General features: G+C 43.3%; 1 protein-coding gene across 4 annotated transcripts in view; it reads left to right on the top strand.

Annotated features, from left to right (window-relative positions):
* The first annotated feature begins 3,446 nt into the window (after window positions 1–3,446).
* LOC144768587 (sulfotransferase 1 family member D1-like) overlaps window positions 3,447–19,661 on the top strand; it is a 353,317-nt gene continuing 337,102 nt past the window's right edge. The window contains exons 1-2 of one of the 4 annotated variants that reach the window (XM_078652379.1): window positions 3,447–5,467; window positions 10,824–10,972. In XM_078652379.1, coding sequence (XP_078508505.1) covers window positions 10,825–10,972 — 148 coding nt within the window. In that variant the 5' untranslated portion in view covers window positions 3,447–5,467; window position 10,824. The remainder of the gene's footprint in view (window positions 5,468–10,823; window positions 10,973–19,661) is intronic. The other 3 variants (XM_078652378.1, XM_078652377.1, XM_078652380.1) reach the window with 3 other exon arrangements.

Genomic DNA, 19,661 nt, shown 5'->3' with positions numbered 1-19,661 from the left:
AGATTGAATTGATTCTGGCAGTAAATGTATCCCGTAAGATGATTGCAATTCCACCACCTTTTTTGCGCTGTCTATCCAATCTATGGATAGAATAGCCTTTAGGAACTGCGATCACTAGATCTGGATCGGACGAGCTGTCCATCCAGGTTTCAGTCAGGAATAGCATGTCAAGTTTTTTGTCCTCAGTCAGGTCAGCTATTTCCTGTCGGTGTTTACCGAGTGACCGGACATTAATAAGGGCCATAAAGTGCGATTTGTGGGATTTAAGGTTAGTGGTGAGAGAGGGCTCAAACAAGAAGGGTATAGAGGATCCACAACAGGGACAGATGTGATCGAAATCTCGAGCAAGGAGCAGAGGGTCAAGTGCTAAGCATGACTGATGGTGAGAGGGACGCGGTTGTCGGAGCATACTCGAAGTGTATGATCCTCGTGTGATCCTAGGAGCAGAACCAGGGGGGGTGGCCCTGGGCCCGGTCCAGGCGCGGACGGGCGCAGACGGGCGCAGACGGGCGCAGACGAGCTTGCCTTTGGCGCGCCGCCGGCGCGCCGCCGGCGCGCCCGCTGCGCGGACGGGTAGGTCTGTTGGTTTTATCCATAATTGAGGGAAGTGGGAGGAGGGTGGGAGGAGCGATCACCTAGACCGGCAGCCTTCCCCTGCCCAAGATGGCGGCTAAAGTGGCTGGACTAGGTTGTCAGCGCCTAATAACGGCGGCGCTGAGTCAGTCAGGTCTGGGAAAGCCTTGGGCGAAGCAAATCTCACACCAAGGAGGGGACAAATGAATTTAAGAACTGCAAGTTAAAATATTTACAAAGTTAAAAAAATAGGTTATTAGTAGTCAATAACTCGCGCAATGCACAAGAACACAAGAGAGTGCTGAGATCCCCTGGCTTCCGCCTCAGGGGTAGAATAAGCAGAATCCACGGGGGAAGTTGAAAACGCCCTTAAATATCCTGGGAGGGCAGGAGTAGCGATCACCTAGACCGGCAGCCTTCCCCTGCCCAAGATGGCGGCTAAAGTGGCTGGACTAGGTTGTCAGCGCCTAATAACGGCGGCGCTGAGTCAGGCAGGTCTGGGAAAGCCTTGGGCGAAGCAAATCTCACACCAAGAATGGGACAAATGAATTTAAGAACTGCAAGTTAAAATATTTACAAAGTTTAAAAAACGGGTTATTAGTAGTCAATAACTCGCGCAATGCAGAAGAACACAAGAGAGTGCTGAGATCCCCCGGCTTCCGCCTCAGGGGTAGAATAAGCAGAAATTTATGGATCATGCAGATTCCAGAACTTTCCACCACAGAAATATGAGGAAAATGTATTTTTTTGGAAATTTGTTTAGGATTGCAAGGGATTCTGGGTAACAGATCCTGGTGAGAGGCAGTCAAGTCACCCCATCCTGAATTCCCCTGGGCGTCTACTTTTCAAAAATGTATAGGTTTTCTAGGTTTCCATAGGTGCCTTCAGAGCTAGGGTTCAAAAACTATAGCTAGGCACTTTGCCAAAAAGGATTATTTTTCTCTGTGAAATTGTGGTGTGTCCATGCTATGTTTTGCGCCGTTTCCTGTCGCGGGCACTAGGTCTACCCACACAAGTTAGGTACCGTTTTTCTTGGAAGACTTTGGGAAACGTGGGATTGGGTGGACATTTGTGGATCCACACAGATCCCAGTACTTTCCAGCACAGAAATGTGAGGAACATTTATTTTTTGGGACATTTGTTAGGTTTGCAAGGGATTCTGGGTAACAGAACCTGGTGAGAGCCAGTCAAGTCAACCCATCCTGGATTCCCCTGGGTGTCTAGTTTTCAAAAATATATAGGTGTGCTAGGTTTCCCTAGGTGCCGGCAGAGCTAGGGTAAAAAAACTACAGCTAGGCACTTTGCAAAAAAAGGGTAATTTTTCATTGTGAAAATGTGGAGTGGTCATGTTACGTTTTGAGCGGTTTCTGCCATGGGCACTATGCCTACCAACACAAGTGAGGTACCATTTTTATCGGGAGACTTAGAGTAATTCAGATTTGTAAAGCAACTGTTATTACCTATTGACTTTCTATGCATTTCTGCTTTCCAAATGAAAGACAATTTGTGAAAAAAGAAGTAATTTTGAAAAATGATCGATAATTCTCATGCTAGTATGAGTATTCCCAATTTCGGAAATGTGCAAATATCTACTGCTTCTAAACTCTATATTTTGTTTCCATTTCAGAAATAGATAGGTGTCTTTCATACCGATTTTTCCATGTTTACATTTTCCCAGAATAATTGCTATATACCTGGTACATAATAAAAAACCATTGCAAGTAGCTGCTCAGTTTTTGGTTTTGGGTTCGTCAGGTTCTTGGTGAACCTACACATCCTATATATCCCCACAACCAGAAAGGTCTAGCGGATGTAACAGTGTAATGTTTTCAAATAGTTGTCATAATTAGAAGAAGTTACAGGTGAAAACGACACAAAAGGCTGTTTTTTTCAACTAGTTTTCAATTTTTCCTATATTTAACTGTTAGTTTCTACAAAGAAACCTTGAAGGATCTACAAAAATCATCCCTGCTGAAATCAGAATTTTGTCTACTTTTCAAAAATGTATAGCTTTCCAGGATCCATTATAGCTTTCATACCCATGTCTACCGTTAACTGGAAGGAGGTTGAAAGCACAAAAAATAGTCCCGGAAAAATGCCAATACTGTGCAAAACATTTTGCTTTTCTGACAAAAGTCTGTCATTCCCTAAAAGCTGGGAAATTTTGATTTCAGCTTCACAACCACCTTTTTTTTTTTTTTTAAACCATTTGTAGGGACAAACCCAGATGCTTTCATTTGCAGCACGTTTTCCCCATTTTTCCCCCAAAAAACAAATTTAGCTATATTTTGGCTACTTTCTGAGCCCCCTCCATGGGAATCCACAAACCCTGGGTACCTTTAGAATCCCTAGGATGTTGGAAGAAACGGACGCAACTTTGGCATGGAATACCTTATGTGGTCAAAAAGTTACAGGGGCCTACGCGCGTACTCCCCCAATTAACCCAAAAAGGCTTAGCAGGAGGGGGGGGGGGGGTTGAGGAAGACCTAGCAGCAAAGAGGTTAAGAGTAATTTTCTCTGTGGATTTCCCTTCTCTTTTAGAATCTCAGGAGCAGCAACATTGTCGTGGTGCCACCAAGGATGTAAAAAGGTTTTTCAATATTAGATACAAGCGATAGTTGCTGCTTATTTATCTTATGAAACTCACAACCATTGACAAAGCCAATAGTATTGACTTGCTGTAGGTATGATGTTACTTGTTGTATCATATCTGGATGCAACGATAGAAACAGCAAAATACAAATCGGGCTGCACACTATGGTAAACACAGATTTTTAGCTTATGTGTTTTAAGACACGCCCTTAATTACAATGGTCACGCCCCTTTATGAGACCTCCCATTTTTTTCATCCCACTTAAAGCCCTGCCGACCATCTTCTCACCGGTGTTAAGGAGGGAAGAGATGGGTAATTAAGGTAGGCTAGGAGAGGCACGCACATATATGTTCGTGTACAGAGTGAGGTAGCAACAGGCCTGTGAATAGAAACCGGACCCCCTGTTGCTTCTTAGTTTAGTGACAGCGCCAGTGTGTTTCCTCCCAGAGCGCTATCTGACCAGCTGGTTGCGCTGCACTTTTTCAAACATTGAGGGCCACCACTGATGCTCCACCGCACTCTTTGGCGCGCCTGCATTCTTTAGTGCAGCTCTTCTCAGAACCTGGACCGAGCCGCGCCTCTGACCTTTGTGCTGCGGCAGGTGTATTTACAGTTGGATATCGCCCGAACCTACTGCCAGGTCCGCCGCTCCTCTTTTCACAACTCGCGTCACCTTTGAAGCTGCAGGGACGTGCCCATTTGCTGCGTGGGTGGTTTCCACTTTCAGAGGTGAGGCGTCGGTCACCGAGTGACAGGGTCGTAGAGTAACTAAGCGGGGGAGGTGAGGGGGGAAGGAAACCAATTCGGGCCAAGGGTACAGGCGCTTCTTGAACGCTGACAGGGTTTCTTTTTCTCCCCCCTCCCACGCAACCACATAATTCCTACCTATCTTCCGCCGTTCTCCACTCTTCACCACCACCAAAGTCCAGCAACAAAACAGGTAAAGCTAAATATTAACTTTTTCAAAGAAAGGTTATGTCCCCATTTATTTATTTGGTCTATCTGCTCGATAACGATTGATAATGACTATGTGCTCCAAATATTCTGTCCTATAGCTCGGTGGACTACTCTGCTTTTTGCCTTTAGGTCGTACCTTTCAATATGAGCATGACAGCTCAGGTGGTTATTGCACCTCCTACAGAGATATGTTTTGTGTATGTCTCCTGGCCGGCGAAACCCTTTTCAAATCGGTAAAATGATGGCGTGTGGGTATGGTAACACAACACCTGTTCCTTACAGCGCTTTGAAGCCTCCATCTTGTTGTAGTAACCGTCATAATCTAAGTAAATATTATTTTTATTGTAGTGACTCGAATCCTAAAGGACTAATTCGTTAATGTATTGCTTCCTTCGGCGATTATGTGGGCTGTCTGCATAAATCAGTTTCAGGACCTTTGGGGTGGTTGGATCTTTTTGGTTACATTTTGGTTAAGGTGACCACTATTTTGGTTGGTAAATAGTGAACGTCCTCTGTTATTTATCCGCTCTCTGGCTAAATAACAGGTATTATGAACTTCTTTGACGATCAAATTCACCATGATCCAGTGCAGTGCCAATTCTTGGCAATAAAACCTTGTCTCAACCAATAAGGAGGTACGAATTCCATTTCTGTTAACTTTTGACACATCTATCTAAATGGCAAATGAGGTTCGAACAGTTCTCTCCCCTCTTCTTTGTCACCAGCTCTAAGAATCCAGTCTCAGCATAAATGTAATCAGCCCTCACCGCGTGAAAATGCCACGCCTCTAATGCAAGGTCAATGCACTATTTTCAACCAGTACAGGCTGACTTTTTTTGTATTCAGGTGAGAATCCTTCTTTTAATAGTTTATTGTTATTCCATTTAGAACTTCAGTGAATCATTTCTGTCCCTGAAATAAGCATACTAATAGGCTAGAGATTATCTTTGAGTAATGAGTCTTCCTACACTCCCTGTTGCTCTTCAGAGTACTTGCGTTGACTCTCACTACATATCTACGAAGCCCAGTCATTCTGCACTTTCTCTCAGTCCTGCCTGTATGTCACGTGTTCACACCAGGGCAAAGGGCCCCATTCACTCAGTACTGCCAAGAACATGGACTCCTGATGGTTCCCCTTGGCACCAGTTACCTCACGACCTACATCAGAATCCGCAGCTCTCGAATGCAGGAAGGGAGTTTCATTCACCGAACAGCTTATGCTTTTAAAAGTCCGGGTCCTGCCATGAGGGCTTATGTGATGAAGTTGAACTCAGCTGGTGGGCAAAGCATCGCATGTATGATGTGACGTATCGCCAATATACATTTCCTGAGGACAGAGCTTGGGTACGGATGTGTGAGTAGCTGCTGAAGTATCTGCCTTACAGCAATTTAATATGTATGTATGACAAATCTGGTGAACTGTCATGCGGTTCATCACACAAACGGTCATAACCCCCACCCCAATATACAAAACAAGAATTTCTGAAAAATTACAACAGGAGTAGGTCCTGCACCATTAACAGAAAACACAATAAAACAATAAAAAAAACTAACAGTGAGGAATAAACTTAGTAACATTTGATCATTTAAAAAGCAAAAATGAACAAATAATAGAGAAAATCACACCTGGCAATTTAAACAAATTGAAGTACTGTGATTCCTTTGTCTATTACACTGTTACTCAAAGTACGGCCCTCCTGACCTTAACATGTGGCCCCCTGGTCAACAGCAGCTGTGAACTACTCTTTACTCGTCTCAGCACTAACAATAAAAGGATGAGAAATAAACAATCAAGCATCTATTTAAATGCTAGTGTGTGTGAAAAGAAGAAATTACCTAGGAAGTTCTGCACTGCTCAACTTTAAAAACATCTTCCTTTTAAAATACATATTGCAGCAAAAGTGGACGTGTATTTAACATGCAGAACCTTTTCACATTAATACATCAGATTATATCACACATTATACAATATTGAGAAGTATTATTTTAAAAGTGATAGTTTTAAAACATTAATTTGGAAACATGAATTCTTCCCTTCGATCCTCATATTTGAGATAAAGAAGAAAAAGGAGGAGGAACAAATTCCTGATTTCCTATGTCCTGAAGAAGGTAATTTTAAATGGAGGCACATACCACCGAAACGCGTTGACGCCAGCCCACTTGAATCCAACTACAAGGATTCCTGGGAAGGAATAAATAATTATCCTACCAGTGCTTTTAATCTGATGTTATACTTTGGATCAGCCTATGCAACAGCTTATGTATAATTGTGCAAAAAGGGCCGCCTAGTATAATTGTTTTTAATTCATTGTTTGTTTATTTGATTTTTTGCTCTTTTTCGCCGAATTTTAAAAGTAGTGTGTATTGTGTTAGGTGTCGTATTGCATACCATGTATGAACTTTATTGATTGTTTTTTAGGTATCAAGATTTTATTAATACTCTGGAGAACAGAGTTCTTATAAAAAATAAAATAATGTCAAGCACTACATCGGGATTTGGGGTATATATCTAGACATAGTTCTTCACAGATTGATGGAATATAAGACTGTGTGCTTTATGAGTATAGTTTGTTATTGAGTGGAATTGTTGATGTGATTTTGTTCACCCAGCGGAAGTCTTATTTCTCTACTATGTGTAAGGTAGGACACGTACGAGTGTGTTTTACATGTCCTGATAGTGAAATACTAAGTATTTTGTTTTTCACTATTGCAAGGACTAGCACTCCCATAGGCTATCATCATCATATATAACTTTATTTTATTCACAGAGATCTTAAAGAGTATACAGCACAAGGGGAATAAAAAACAGTATAAAAAAACAGACTATTAAAAAAAATTGGGTTAAAAAGACATAGGGGCCATAAAATAGGTTAAAAAGCAGGAAAAATAAAAGGATGTACAAAATACAGCACTTCATTCAATACATTGAGAACACTTGTGCATACCAGTATTTAGCAAGGCCATAACCATGACTCTGCATGTGTCAGTGAACACAATTCTCAACACCTCTAGGTAGTGGCTGGGACCAGTCAATCAGCATAACAGAATTATCAATTTTTTTCTCAGAGATATGTAGTATGGACAAAAGAATAGTAAATGCAACTTTCGGATATTGATTCCCAAAACATCGCTTTAAGCCTGGCCCTTCTCCTCTCCCCCTCTCTGTATCCCTACTCCGAGAGCACTGATACATTCTGTCTGTATATTTATTTATTTTGCCACTGTACTTCTGCACATGTACTGTTTATCATGTGTTTCAGAAAATTCAATAAAAAGATTTCAATTTCTTTTCCAAAATGTCTCAAATGCTCGACCTAATAAAAGTGGCTAAGAAAAAAAGTCCATAATAACTGTGTGGATAGAGCTCAAAAGTGAGAAATCTAGACTTGGATCAGGAGTCCAGGACTATCTTAGAGTGCACACTCTGATGCCGGCCTTAAAAAAATTGGCATATAAGTTAACCGAGGGCCAAAAAGTGAAACATAGAAGGCCTTAGCATGAACTACATGGACAGGAGACAAGTATTGAGAGACAACAGATAAAGCTTCTCACAGTTCCATTGTGGTCTCTTGGAGTAAATCTGCAGGGCAGGCACATTCAGACAAACATTTAACATGCTTTTTATAGTATATCTGCATACAATTGTTTACTTGTTCTCTGCACTTCACCTAATCTCCCTCTGTTCGATCGCCTTCCCTCTATATTAGTTAAAAACTTCGCAGACGATGTAGATATTTCATTAGGACTCCATATGACATGAGTGCTTTTCAGATGCATTTTTTGGTGTGTCCAAAAGCTTTTAATTCAATCTTGTGTGAGCATACATTTCAAGCATGCTTTTAAGATGTATAATTTTATCTTTTGTCTGAAGACTTTTAACTCATCTTCTCGTAGTTTCTACGATGCCCCTTTTCACCATTAAATCACAACCGTACCGTAAGAGAGTAGGGTCTGCTTCTTATGGTTACCCCCACTTTCTGCTGATGTATCACTGTTTTCGACTTAGACTGACTGGGATCCTGCTATTCAGGACCTCAGTCTATCTCCTTTCTCCTCTAAATTGATTGCATGTACTTTAGGTACACTCCAGATTGGATACTGGGGTACCCCTATCAGTCCATAGTATATGGTACACCATGCACCCAGGGCATATGTACCCCAGAGGCCTCCCAGGGGCTAAATCATGTATTATGCCACCCCTGAGAATCCATTCGAAATGGCCCCACATGTCTGCTACTGCAGCCTGTGTAAGGTGGTGCATGCACCCCTTACTTAGATATAGGTTACCTGTATCTACGCTAAATCACTGCACATATAAACCTATCAGTCACCCCTATGGCAGGCCTTATCAATCCTGAAGGCAGGGTACTGGGTTTTATGTGAGAGGGTGCCCCTGCATGAGCAGAGCCCCTCTATCACCTTCGGAACCTATTTTACGGGGTTGTCTGTGATGCAGCCAACCATATATATTTAAGTTCATTATAACCTCGTGGTAAATGCTAACTTTAAAACAGCTGCCTAGAAACATGTTGTGTTTGGTGTCGAACACCTTGGATTCATACCTCCTTGCCAGTAACTGGAGGTATGATTCCACCCTTCTAGAGGGACTTCTGTGAAACACCGGTACACCTGGTACCAGCTTTCTGGACCTGGGTATCACAAAATGGATGCTGCCAGCCAGAGATACAAGTCTGCCCTCCTGCTGGTGAGCCGTGCACAAGCAGGGGAAAGCCTGACAATAGGTTTCCTGTCACAGGAAGGTGTGACCACCTCCCAGACAGACTTTAGTGTATTGGGGCTGGGTAGGTGCACTCTGAGAGTGCCAGAAAGTCTGCATCGGGAACACATTTGGTGTCCCTGTGCATAGTCCAGCTCAAACCGGTTGCAGGAGCCATTTGCTACTGCTCTGGTGCAAAACTGGACAAAGGACATGGGTGTAACCACCCCTCTGTCCTGATCCTCCCATACGTGGGTCCCCAAAGTTTGTCCAACCCCTTCCTTGAATATAAAGTAGGAACCCTGACTACAGAACTTTAGATTTTACCTGGAGTAAACTCTGCAAGCAGAAACCACGTACTTCCACAGTCTACACTTCGCTGGACGACAGAAGAATCTCCCTTGGGGTAAAGGAGTTACTCCCCTGCATCAGCAGGCACCTTTACGCATCTGACCGGTTTGCATCTCTGGAGCTCCTGAGGACTCCAAAGATTTCTGCAACACAGGAGGTGGGTTCCTGAGCATCCCTGAGCTTGATCTGACCTCTAAGCAATTCTGAGACCAGAATCCCTACTGGGGACCGTGCAACCCGAACCCCTGTGCACTGTGTACTTTTGCAGCAGCATATGCTATGTGGCGATCCCTGCGGCTGTGCTTTGGCCTACGTGTAGTCCTGACCCGAGCAGTATTTCCACAGAAGATTTCCGGCCTACACTCCATAAGTGTTCCATGGGCTGGTATTTCGTGATTGAGACCGAGGTCCCATCGCTATCCCTGGTCCATTGGTTGCTCCAGACTTGCCCTGACTCTCCATTGCTTGGAGAGTCCCCTGGACCTTGCTGGTCCTCACCATAACTTGTTTCCTCTGCCCGTGTGTGTTGCCGTTGCCAAGGCTTGTTGGTGTTCAATCCAGACACTGACCCCCAGCACTCAACATCCTTCATGGGACAGTTCACCTCTGGACTTTGGTCATCATCGATGTCTCCTGGTCCCCGTGGCTGCAGAGTCAAGCATCCTATCTTCTCACCATAACAATAAGTAAATACATCAATAAATATGCAAGTAAAGGCATAACCTCATAAATAGGTGAGGAGGAAAATACTTCCTGTAATAAATATTTAAATGAACAAGTAAATAAAAAAGACAATTATATAAACAGAATAGTGAATTATTGGAAAAATCATACTTGAGTGAAAATGATGAGTAAACTAATAAGTACATAAATTCAATTGTAAACAAGCGAACATAATCACACAGTCATGAATGTATGCAGATTAAAACACCTGTGACTATGTATATATATGTAAATATATATATATATGTTGTTGCCTCACCTGCACATTAAAAATTAACCCGAAGCCAGATCCTGTGGTCCGTTTCTCCCTTTTCGCTTCACCGATCTTGGGTATTGGAAGTGGCGTATGTGGAGTTGCTGTTTTGATATATATAAAAAAAAAAAAAAAAATCTTGTAAAGCGCACTGTTACTCTACCCGAGTGTCCTGGCGCTGTAGACCGCTGGGGAACCCGTCCTGGTTTTCCCTGCGAGATGGTCCCTTCCTGGGTATCTCCAGGGTGAAACCAGGCATCCCCAGCGTCTGTGGGGGGCCGTTGTAGAGATGAGGCAAGCTTAATGCCCAGAGTTGCTGAGTGTGTTCCCTGGTTGGAGTAGGCACTGAGGCGAGAATTATCGAGTCCGTTGACCCTGGTCCAAGACCCTGCCGCATCGGGAATTGAACCCCGGTCCCGGGCCGTTCTCTGCTTACAGGTCTGCCGCCTCTAACCAGTGAGCCACACCACTCCACTATATATATATATATTACGCTCAAGCTTTTCAAAGCTTCAAAGAAAAGATGCAGCACTCAAGGAGGGGTATGAAGTCACGGAAGAGTTTATATAAAACGTACATCTCTTTTTTCAGAGGAGGGCATTACTGAATCTGACGGCTATGCGTGGTATCCTATTCAGCTTTCCCTTTTCTTGCAGGATGGATGTCTCGCCCGCTCTCGCTGTTGATGAATATGTCACTTTCAGAGGGACCATCATGGTCAAGAGCATGGTAGAAAACTTTCCGCGAGTGGAGGAGTTCGAGGCAAGGCCGGATGACGTCCTCATCGCCACCTATCCCAAGGCAGGTGAGGTCAAAGAGAGATTGTGTCCACGTGTGGACGGTGTCACATCTTCTGTTAGCGATACCAAAGGGGATGATGAACGGAGCGTTTGAGCAAATCAAACACTCACCCCCAGTCAACTGATCTGGGTTTAATCCATCACCATTCTTTAGCTCACTCAGCACCCCAGTTCAGACATGGCCATATGCACATCAGTCTGACCCTGTGCCTCATGGGAACATTCCAGCCCGAACTGCCAAGCCATGCCTTCTCTGGACCAGAAACAAGCATTCTGGGACCGGTTTCGGATTCATAATCCTCATCAGACAGGCTCTCTTAAATCCAGTGGTAGAGTGAGCAAGGGACCCACGTCTGGGCATACCCTGCCAACTTAGGGCGAACAAAGCGATACCAAAGGGGATGATGGACGGCCACCCCAGTTCAGACATGGACGTATGCAAATCAGTCTGACCCTGTGCCTCATGGGAACAGTCCAGCCCGAACTGCCAAGCCATGCCTTCCCTGGACCGGAAACAAGCATCCTAGGACCGGTTTTGTATTCATAATCCTCATCAGCCAGGCTATCTTGAATCCAGTGTTAGAGTGAGCAAGGGACCCACGTCTGGGCACACCCTGCCAACTCAGGGCGAACAAAGCGATACCAAAGGGGATGATGGACGGAGTGCTTGAGCAAATCAAACAATCACCCTCAGTCAACTGATCTGGGTTTAATCCATCATCATTCTTTAGCTCACTCCACCACCCCAGTTCAGACATGGCCATATGCAATTCAGTCTGACCCTGTGCCTCATGGGAACAGTCCAGCCCGAACTGCCAAGCCATGTCTTCCCTGGACCGGAAACAAGCATCCTGGGAACGGTTTCGGATTCATAATACTCATCAGCCAGGCTATCTTGAATAGCCTTGGAATTAGGTTACACATAATTAGATATTTCAGTGTTTTTTATTCAGTGTCTGTATCACAGAATGGAGGAGCACAGTCATGGGGCAAAGTATTGTGGTGTTGTTTGAGTGCAATGTGAGCACTGTCTCTCTGCTGGGTGAGCAGTGGGTGAATGGAAGGTAAGTGGTGTGTGAGTGCAAAGTGAGTAGTGTATGGGTGCAAGGATTCTCTTTTGCTCCCGTATGCCACTTGTCCAGGGATTCATTATTAATCGCTTGGACTTTGGTAACGTGTTGCTTACATCCATAAATGAAAAACTCTTGTCCAAACTCCAGGTTTTACAGAACACCGCGGCAAGACTGGTCTTAAATCTCCCACCCTGCTCTCCATCGGCTCCCAGTGAAGAAACTCTCCACTGGCTCCCTATCAAAAAAAGGATCAACTTTAAACTATGTTGTTTGATTCACAAAACACTCAACAACACTGGTCCTATCTACCTAGCTAAGAAACTCACCAAAAATCACCCAGTTAAAACCCTCCACTCTAATACCAAACATTTGCTAAACATCCCCAAGATCCGCACCGTAAGGAACGGTTGCAGATCCTTCTCTAGAACTGTACCAGAGGTATGGAATGCTCTGCCAGTACAGCTCCGACTGGAAACTGACCACAAAAAATTCTGCAAAGCGCTTAAAACATGGCTCTTCTAACTCGCTGCCTGGCCTGCCCTGAGTTTTTCTGTTTCTTTAGCTAGCGCTATGAGACCACGGGTGATATAAGCGCTCAAAAAAAATACCCAAAAATAAAATAAAATAAATAAGGTGAGAGATATGTGAGTGGTTTGTGAGAGCTGAGTTAACAATGTCTGAGCAGAGGCTCAGTGTGCGGGATGATGGGTGTCTAAGGGCAAACTGAGTGGTGTCTGAATGCAGAGCGAGTAGTGTGAATGTAGGATCAGTGTTATGTTTGTGTTGGATAAGCAGTGTGTGAGTGTGTAGGGTCAACTGTGTGTGTAGGCTGAGTTTTGAGTATGCAGACTGAGCAGTCAGTGAGTGTGCAGAGTAAGAGGAGCACATGTTGATGTGTGTATGTGTGCAGGGTGAGTGATCAGAATGAGTGGTGTGTTAATGTGTGTGAATGTTGAGAGGTGAGTGTTCAGGTGAATGTGTGAGTAGAGGGACAGAGGTGTTTGGATGCAGGGTGATAGGTGTGTGAGCAATGGCTGAGAGCACGGTGAGAATGTATGATCGCTGGGTGAGTGATGTCAATGTGAATTGAGTGTGTCAAATGAGCAGTGCGTAAGTGAGGTTGAGCAGTGTCTGTCATTAGGGTAAGAGGTGTCCCAGTGCAGAGCAAGATATCTATGAGTGTGCAGGGTGAGTAACGTATGAGTTATGGTGAGCAGTCAGTGTGAGTGGTGTATTGGCAATCTGTGAGTGCAGGGTGAGAGTTATGTGAGCAGATGGTGAGTGCAGAGTGAGAGGTATGCGAGCAGATGGGCGAGAGGTATGTGAGCAGATGGGTTAGTGCAGAGTAAGAGTTGGGTAAGTGCTGTGTGAGGTGAGGTGCATAAGACGAATTTACGTGTGTGTTAGTGTTCAGGCTGAGTGATTTACGATTGTGCAGTGTGAGTGTGTAGGGGAGTAGCTTGTGAGTATAGGGGGAGAGATATTTGATTGTGCAACATGAGTTGTGTGTGTATAGGGCGAACAGTGTGTGAGTGCAGGGTGAGAGTTGTGTAAGAGTTGAATGGAGAGGTGGACGAGTGAAAGGTGATCAGTCGGCATAAGTAGTGTTTTAGTGGTGTGGTATGCATGGTTAGGTGGGTGAGTGGTGTATGAGTGTAAGATGAGCAGTGTTTGGGTTTACAACAAGCAGTTTCTGGGTACAGAGGAGGGATGAGTGGGTGCAGAGTTAGCGGTAGGTGAGTGCAGGGTGAAAAGTGTACATGTATGGTGAGTGTTGGGTGTGTTTAGACAGGGTGGTGTACAAGTGCTGGGTACATGGTGAATGAATACAAGGTAAGTACAGAGTAAGTGGTCAGTGAGAAATGAATACAAGGTAAGCAGTCTGTGAGAGAGGGTGAGTGTTGTGCCCATGCCAGTGCAGGGGGAGCAGTGTGAATGTTGAGTGAGATGGATCCTTTTATGGGAGCAGGTTCAATCACATTAAACTAACACTATTGGCATTGGCAATGCTTGTTTACTCTCTTATCATCACCAGTCAGTCATGTGTATACTTATTTCATGAATTTTACCTTACATGTTTGGTATATAAATAAATAATTCCTGTAGTTTTATAAATATTTTCTTGTGTGCAGGAAATCGCAATATATAAACACCCTTGCTCTTAACCCCTTACCCTCAACCATGATGCCTTACTCTTAATCCCGTACAATTACCTCTTTAACTTTACACATTGTGGGAGCCTATTCACAAATTGTATTTTGTAATATGTTTAGGAGAACTACAATAATAGAACTAATGTACTTTTGAATTGTAGTCACAAACCTACAATCACTCTCAAACTCCCACACCGCACTCACATAACACCACACTTAAAGGAGCTCCACTGGCTGACCTATTCACAAATGAGCACAATTCAAACTCCTCATACACAGTTTCAATGCACTACCTAACACTGGCCCAGCATATTTAATTTAATGTTAATAACATTATGTATAAATAAAACATAGTATTTCTTGATTACAAAATATATTAATAATACCTTTAATACAATAATTTAATTTTGTCAATAAATTCAGTTTATAAAATGTAATATTTTTTGCTACATAATACATAAACACAAAATGTATATATTAGGTGGGATCATATATTAAAACTAAATATTTAATTCACAATGTAGCTTTTCATTTTGTTCTACATGTAAAATAACTATTCTAAATTAGTTTACATGAATATTTATCTTAAAATATTTCAAAAAAATTCTAAACTGTAATAAACTTTTCCATGTACTTTACCATGTGGAGAGCTCTGCCCCAATGGATAGTGAAAGATATCAACCCAGTTAGCTATGATGGTTCCCGCATTGATGTCTCTGGATACACTGTAATGAGAATACATTTCAAAGGTCGTGAAACGGTGGGCAAGATATATGTTGCTCACAGAGGGGACAATTTATTAGGATGGAGACATCAGAAAGATCTTGGCATTATTCTCAATCCCAATGCTCTCAAACCTTCCGACCAAGTAATGTTTATAGATCAAGTCTCTTCATCAAATAGGTTTTTTGACGAATTTCCACAAGTTTTTTCAGACAAATTAGGCTTATTGAACGATTTTGAGCATCGTATCATTCTAAAAAAAATGAGGTGCCTTGTGTATACAAAGTTAGGAAGGTTCCTAATATGATGCTGACTCCACTCAAACAAGAACTCACCAGACTTATAGAATTAAATATTATTGAGGAGATTTAGTCTTCAGGGTGGTTGGCCCCAGTGGTTTTGGCCCCTAAGGATGGTGGGTAGAGCATCCGCATGTGTGTGGATCTCAGGGGGTTGAACAAATGGATATGGGTGGATCGTCAACCTCTCCCAAATATTGCGGAATCTATTACTATGTTATCAGGAGCTAAGGTTTTTTTTGTGTTGGATTTATCCTCAGCATATCATCAGGTGCCCCTTCATCATGATTCAAAACATCTTACGTCCTTCGTTACACCTCTAGGGGCATTTGGCTTTGTAAGAATGCCTTTTGGGTTGGCGGCGGCGGCGTCATGCTTTCAAAGGATTATGAAGTTGGTGGTGGTTGATATATCTAATGTTATCTTTTTTCAAGACGACATTATAATTTACGGCAAGGATGACAATGAGCATGACATTGTGTTGAGAACAGTTTTAGGAAAGTTAGCTGAAAAAGGTTTGACTGTAAACAAAGCCAAATGCAAAATTGGTGTGACCTCGGTGACTTACCTTGGTCATGTGATTTCTGGTGAAGGAATACAACCAAAACTCGAGTTGGCTAAAATTATTGTAGATGCTCCCACTGCTACCGATAAAGATCAGGTCAGATCTTTTCTTGGTTTGGCTGAGTTTTACGCAAAATTTATTAAAACATTTGCATCAGTTGTAGAGCCTATTAGGAATCTTTTGAAAAAAGGAGTTCATTTTGAGTTGAATGATGGATGTAAAGATGCCTTTTTGGTAGTTAAGAGGACGATTAGTCAACTGCCTAGTTTAGGTCATTTTTGCACGAAAAAGAAAACCTTTTTAACTACGGATGCAAGTTTGTCTGGATTGGGAGCTGTCCTTACTCAATGTGATAGTGGAGAAGAAAGGGTAGTAGCGTTTGCTTCAAGAGCTTTGAAGAAGGCTGAAGGACAATATTCATGTATAGAAAGAGAAGCTCTTGCTATAGTTTGGGCTGTCAAGCACTTTAAGTTTTACCTTTGGGGTATTCCTTTTGTAGTAAAATCAGATCAGTGGCCCCTTGTACAAGTGTTTTCTTGTATGGAAAGTGAGAGATTAACCCCAAGACTTAAACGTTGGAGTGAAGGGTTGGAAGAGTTCAGTTTCCAAGTGCAATATTGACCTGGCTCTTTGAATAAAGCTGCTGATTGTCTTTCAAGGTTACCACTTCAAGATCAAAATGATCATATGGAAGTTGGTTGTGTCAATGTTTCTTGGGTAAGTGAAAGTGCTATTTCTCTGGATGAATGGGTGAGTGCTCAATCTTGTGATCAGATTTGTCCTCCTGTGAAGAATATGGTTATAAATGGTTGGCCTGCTCACAGCAGAGGTATTGACCCAGATCTTTTGCCTTTTTGGTCTGTAAGGGATGAGTTGACCATAATTGATGATGTTCTAATGAGAGGTGACAGGTTAATTCCTCCTTTGTTGATGAGATCTAAGTTGATCAATCTTGCCCATGATGGACATATAGGGAGGAGTCTCACTAAATCACGCTTAAGAGAGAGATATTGGTGGTCTTACATGGATGGTGAGGTTGAATGTGTTGTCAAAGACTGTTATCAGTGTTCCATTAATGACAAGTCTAAGGTGGTCAGTAAAGCACCATTGTCACCAGTTGATATTCCTAATCAACCTTGGTCTAAGTTAGATTTGGATATAATGGGTCTGTTTGATTTATTACTGACCACTGAAAGATTTGTAATTCTTTTAGTGGACTACACGTCCAAGTGGGTTTCCACCAAATGTGTGAGTTCGGTTAGTACCAAGGTTGTGGTAGATTTTTTAAAGGATGAGTTTGTCTGTGAAGGAATTCCTAAGTGCATCATAACAGACAATGGTGTACAATTTGTCTCCATTGAGATGGAGACCTTTTTGAAGGACCATGGAATATTACATCTTAAAACTGCACTGTATGCGCCTCAAGCTAACGGTCTTGCGGAGCGCATGAATCGTGTGGTAAAAGGGTGTGTTCAGAGAGCTCTTGATATGAAGATCCCACTTAAGGAAGTTTTGAGAGATACATGCTGGGCTCATCGCAACACAATTAATTATGTCTCAGAATCATCCCCATTTTATTTGTTACGAGGTAGACAAGCCTGTTCTAAATTGAATCCTACATGGCTTCCTCCTCAAGCGGTTGTCTCTTTGGATAAGGGGGATGTCGAGGGTAGAATTCATTCTTATAAAAAAAAAATATAAAGAACGTTATGATTTGAAGAATTCTACAAGAGACAAATTGTGGAGCATTGGAGAGTGGGTTCTTGTGAAAAAAAACAGATTTTCCAAGAAGGGTATCACTGAATTTATTGGTCCTTTTAAGATCACTTGCATATACAGGAATGTGGTTACCATGCATAATAGTTGTAAATGGAGCATGTCTAGGCTGGTAAAAAATTTCTGATGCTAAACCTCCATCTTCATCTAGTTTTGATTGTGCATCATCTTCTTTTTCTTCTCCTAATTCAGGTGAAGTTCAATCAAAGAGGTTTCCTCAGAGATCTCATCGTGCTCCTGTACATTTCAGAGATTATGTTTAATTTCCTTTCTAACTCGGTTGATATGTTACTGTATTAGTGAATGTTTTCTCTTACATGCTTATTCTTGCATTTTTCTTTTCTTTAGTATAGAGGACGTGTTGTAATGTGCATGACCCTTGTATATATTGCTTGTACTGTGACATACTTAATGTTCTACCTTCCTGCATTCCATTCTCTTGATGATTCTCTATGGGTGTGAGAAGTTGGCCTGATAGGTGATGTTTCCAATTCTGGAACCACCTGTTATCAGACCAAACAATCCCTTATGGTGTCTGGTTGTAAGTCAACCTTATTAGACAAGCTATCCTAGGGGTAGCATGGACTAAGCAGCCTAAAGGTTTAACTTAAGAGGTCGTGTTAAGCGAGCTGTTTTACCACATACAATCCTGTAATATCAAATGAAAGGACACCACACAAGTATATATTATAAAAATATATGTATTTATTACTAAAAACAATCCCCAGTATTCTTTATGAATAAAGGGGCACAAGCGTTAAATCAAAAGCACAGTATAACATACAAAGTTGCACAAATATGGATGAGGGCGAGGGGCCACTCAGACCATATACTAAACAAGTGGTATAAGAGATACCAATCGAACAGTGGTTAGGCCTAGGGCCTAGGGAATCACTGGGAGCAGTCGGGACAAGCAATGCTGAAGTCGGGAAAAGCCCGCGGGATTCGGGTACAGTGCAGAAAGCGCACGCATGCACCAATGTTAACCAATGGTACGTAAAAGTTACAAAGTTAAAGTTTAAGGACACTTCAGCTCAACCTAGAGGAACAAAACTTAAGACACAGACCCTAGAGGTGTGTACCAGTGTGGGAACACCGGCGTTGCAATGTTACCTCACCCACAGGAAGCGGGTGCACAGGGTCGAAGTTGAGTCGGGTTTCGTCACGCAGGCTCTTGGTGCTTGGAGCTGAAAGGGCTGCAGGCAGGGTGAAAGAGAAGTGTCCGGTGGAGTTCAAGGGTGGACTCAAGTCGAAAAGAACCTGAAAGCAGAGGGGACAGAGTCTGGGTCACTCAGCAGTGACCAGGGTGGAACCAGGACGGAACCAGGCGATGTCGGGCGCAATCAGGTAATTGTCGAGTAGCTTCTCTCCGCTGTCACGTGGGCTCTGGGGCATCTACAAAGTCCAGGAGCAGGTCACGATCTGTCCCATGCAGGCTCTCACCGTCGGCGCTGTCGGCTTCAGGATTGGAGCAAACAACACTTGGCAAAAGCAATCCACGCGGAACCGGGAGATTGCTTCTCACTCGAACCAGGAGGGTCAGAGTGGGGGCTCCTTTTCAGGGGAGCTGGTGCAAATCTGGAGCAACCAGAATCGCAAGTCGAATTTCAAGTTTCGTTGGCACAGGGGCCACAAGCCAGCTGGCAAGTGTCCGGGCCAACGCGTTGAGCCAACAGAAGCAGAAGAGCCCCACGCAGCACTCGTCGAGTGTGGAGGGCTGAACTTCGGGGCAAGAGTGGCTCAGGGTTGGGGCTTCTCAAACCCCGGTGTACAGCTTCGAGGGTCACTCGTGGGCTGCAACGTCAGCGTCTCGTGGTCTTTCTGAGATGGCGTGCCCCACGCTTCCGGTCGCCTCCACGGGTCTCATCTCTGCAGGGACTGTGGATCGGGCTGTTAGAAGGCAGGCAAGCTTGATCTCGTCGATCTCTGTCGCTCGTGTGCCGGCGGGAACTGCAACAAAGCAGACGTCGATGGCTGGATGGTGCCTGTTTGCACAGGGTGGTCACTCCTTGACCACAAGGGAGATTCTTCAGTCTTCTACGTCGAGTAGGATGTCGAAGGGTCCAGAGTTTCATTTCTTATGTTTCATCAGGATAATCTGAAGT

This window comes from Lissotriton helveticus, chromosome 7 (assembly GCF_964261635.1).
Source record: "Lissotriton helveticus chromosome 7, aLisHel1.1, whole genome shotgun sequence".
NCBI lineage: Eukaryota > Metazoa > Chordata > Amphibia > Caudata > Salamandridae > Lissotriton > Lissotriton helveticus.
The sequence above is the reverse complement of the archived record's forward strand: the minus strand, read 5'-3'. Positions and strand labels throughout refer to the sequence as shown.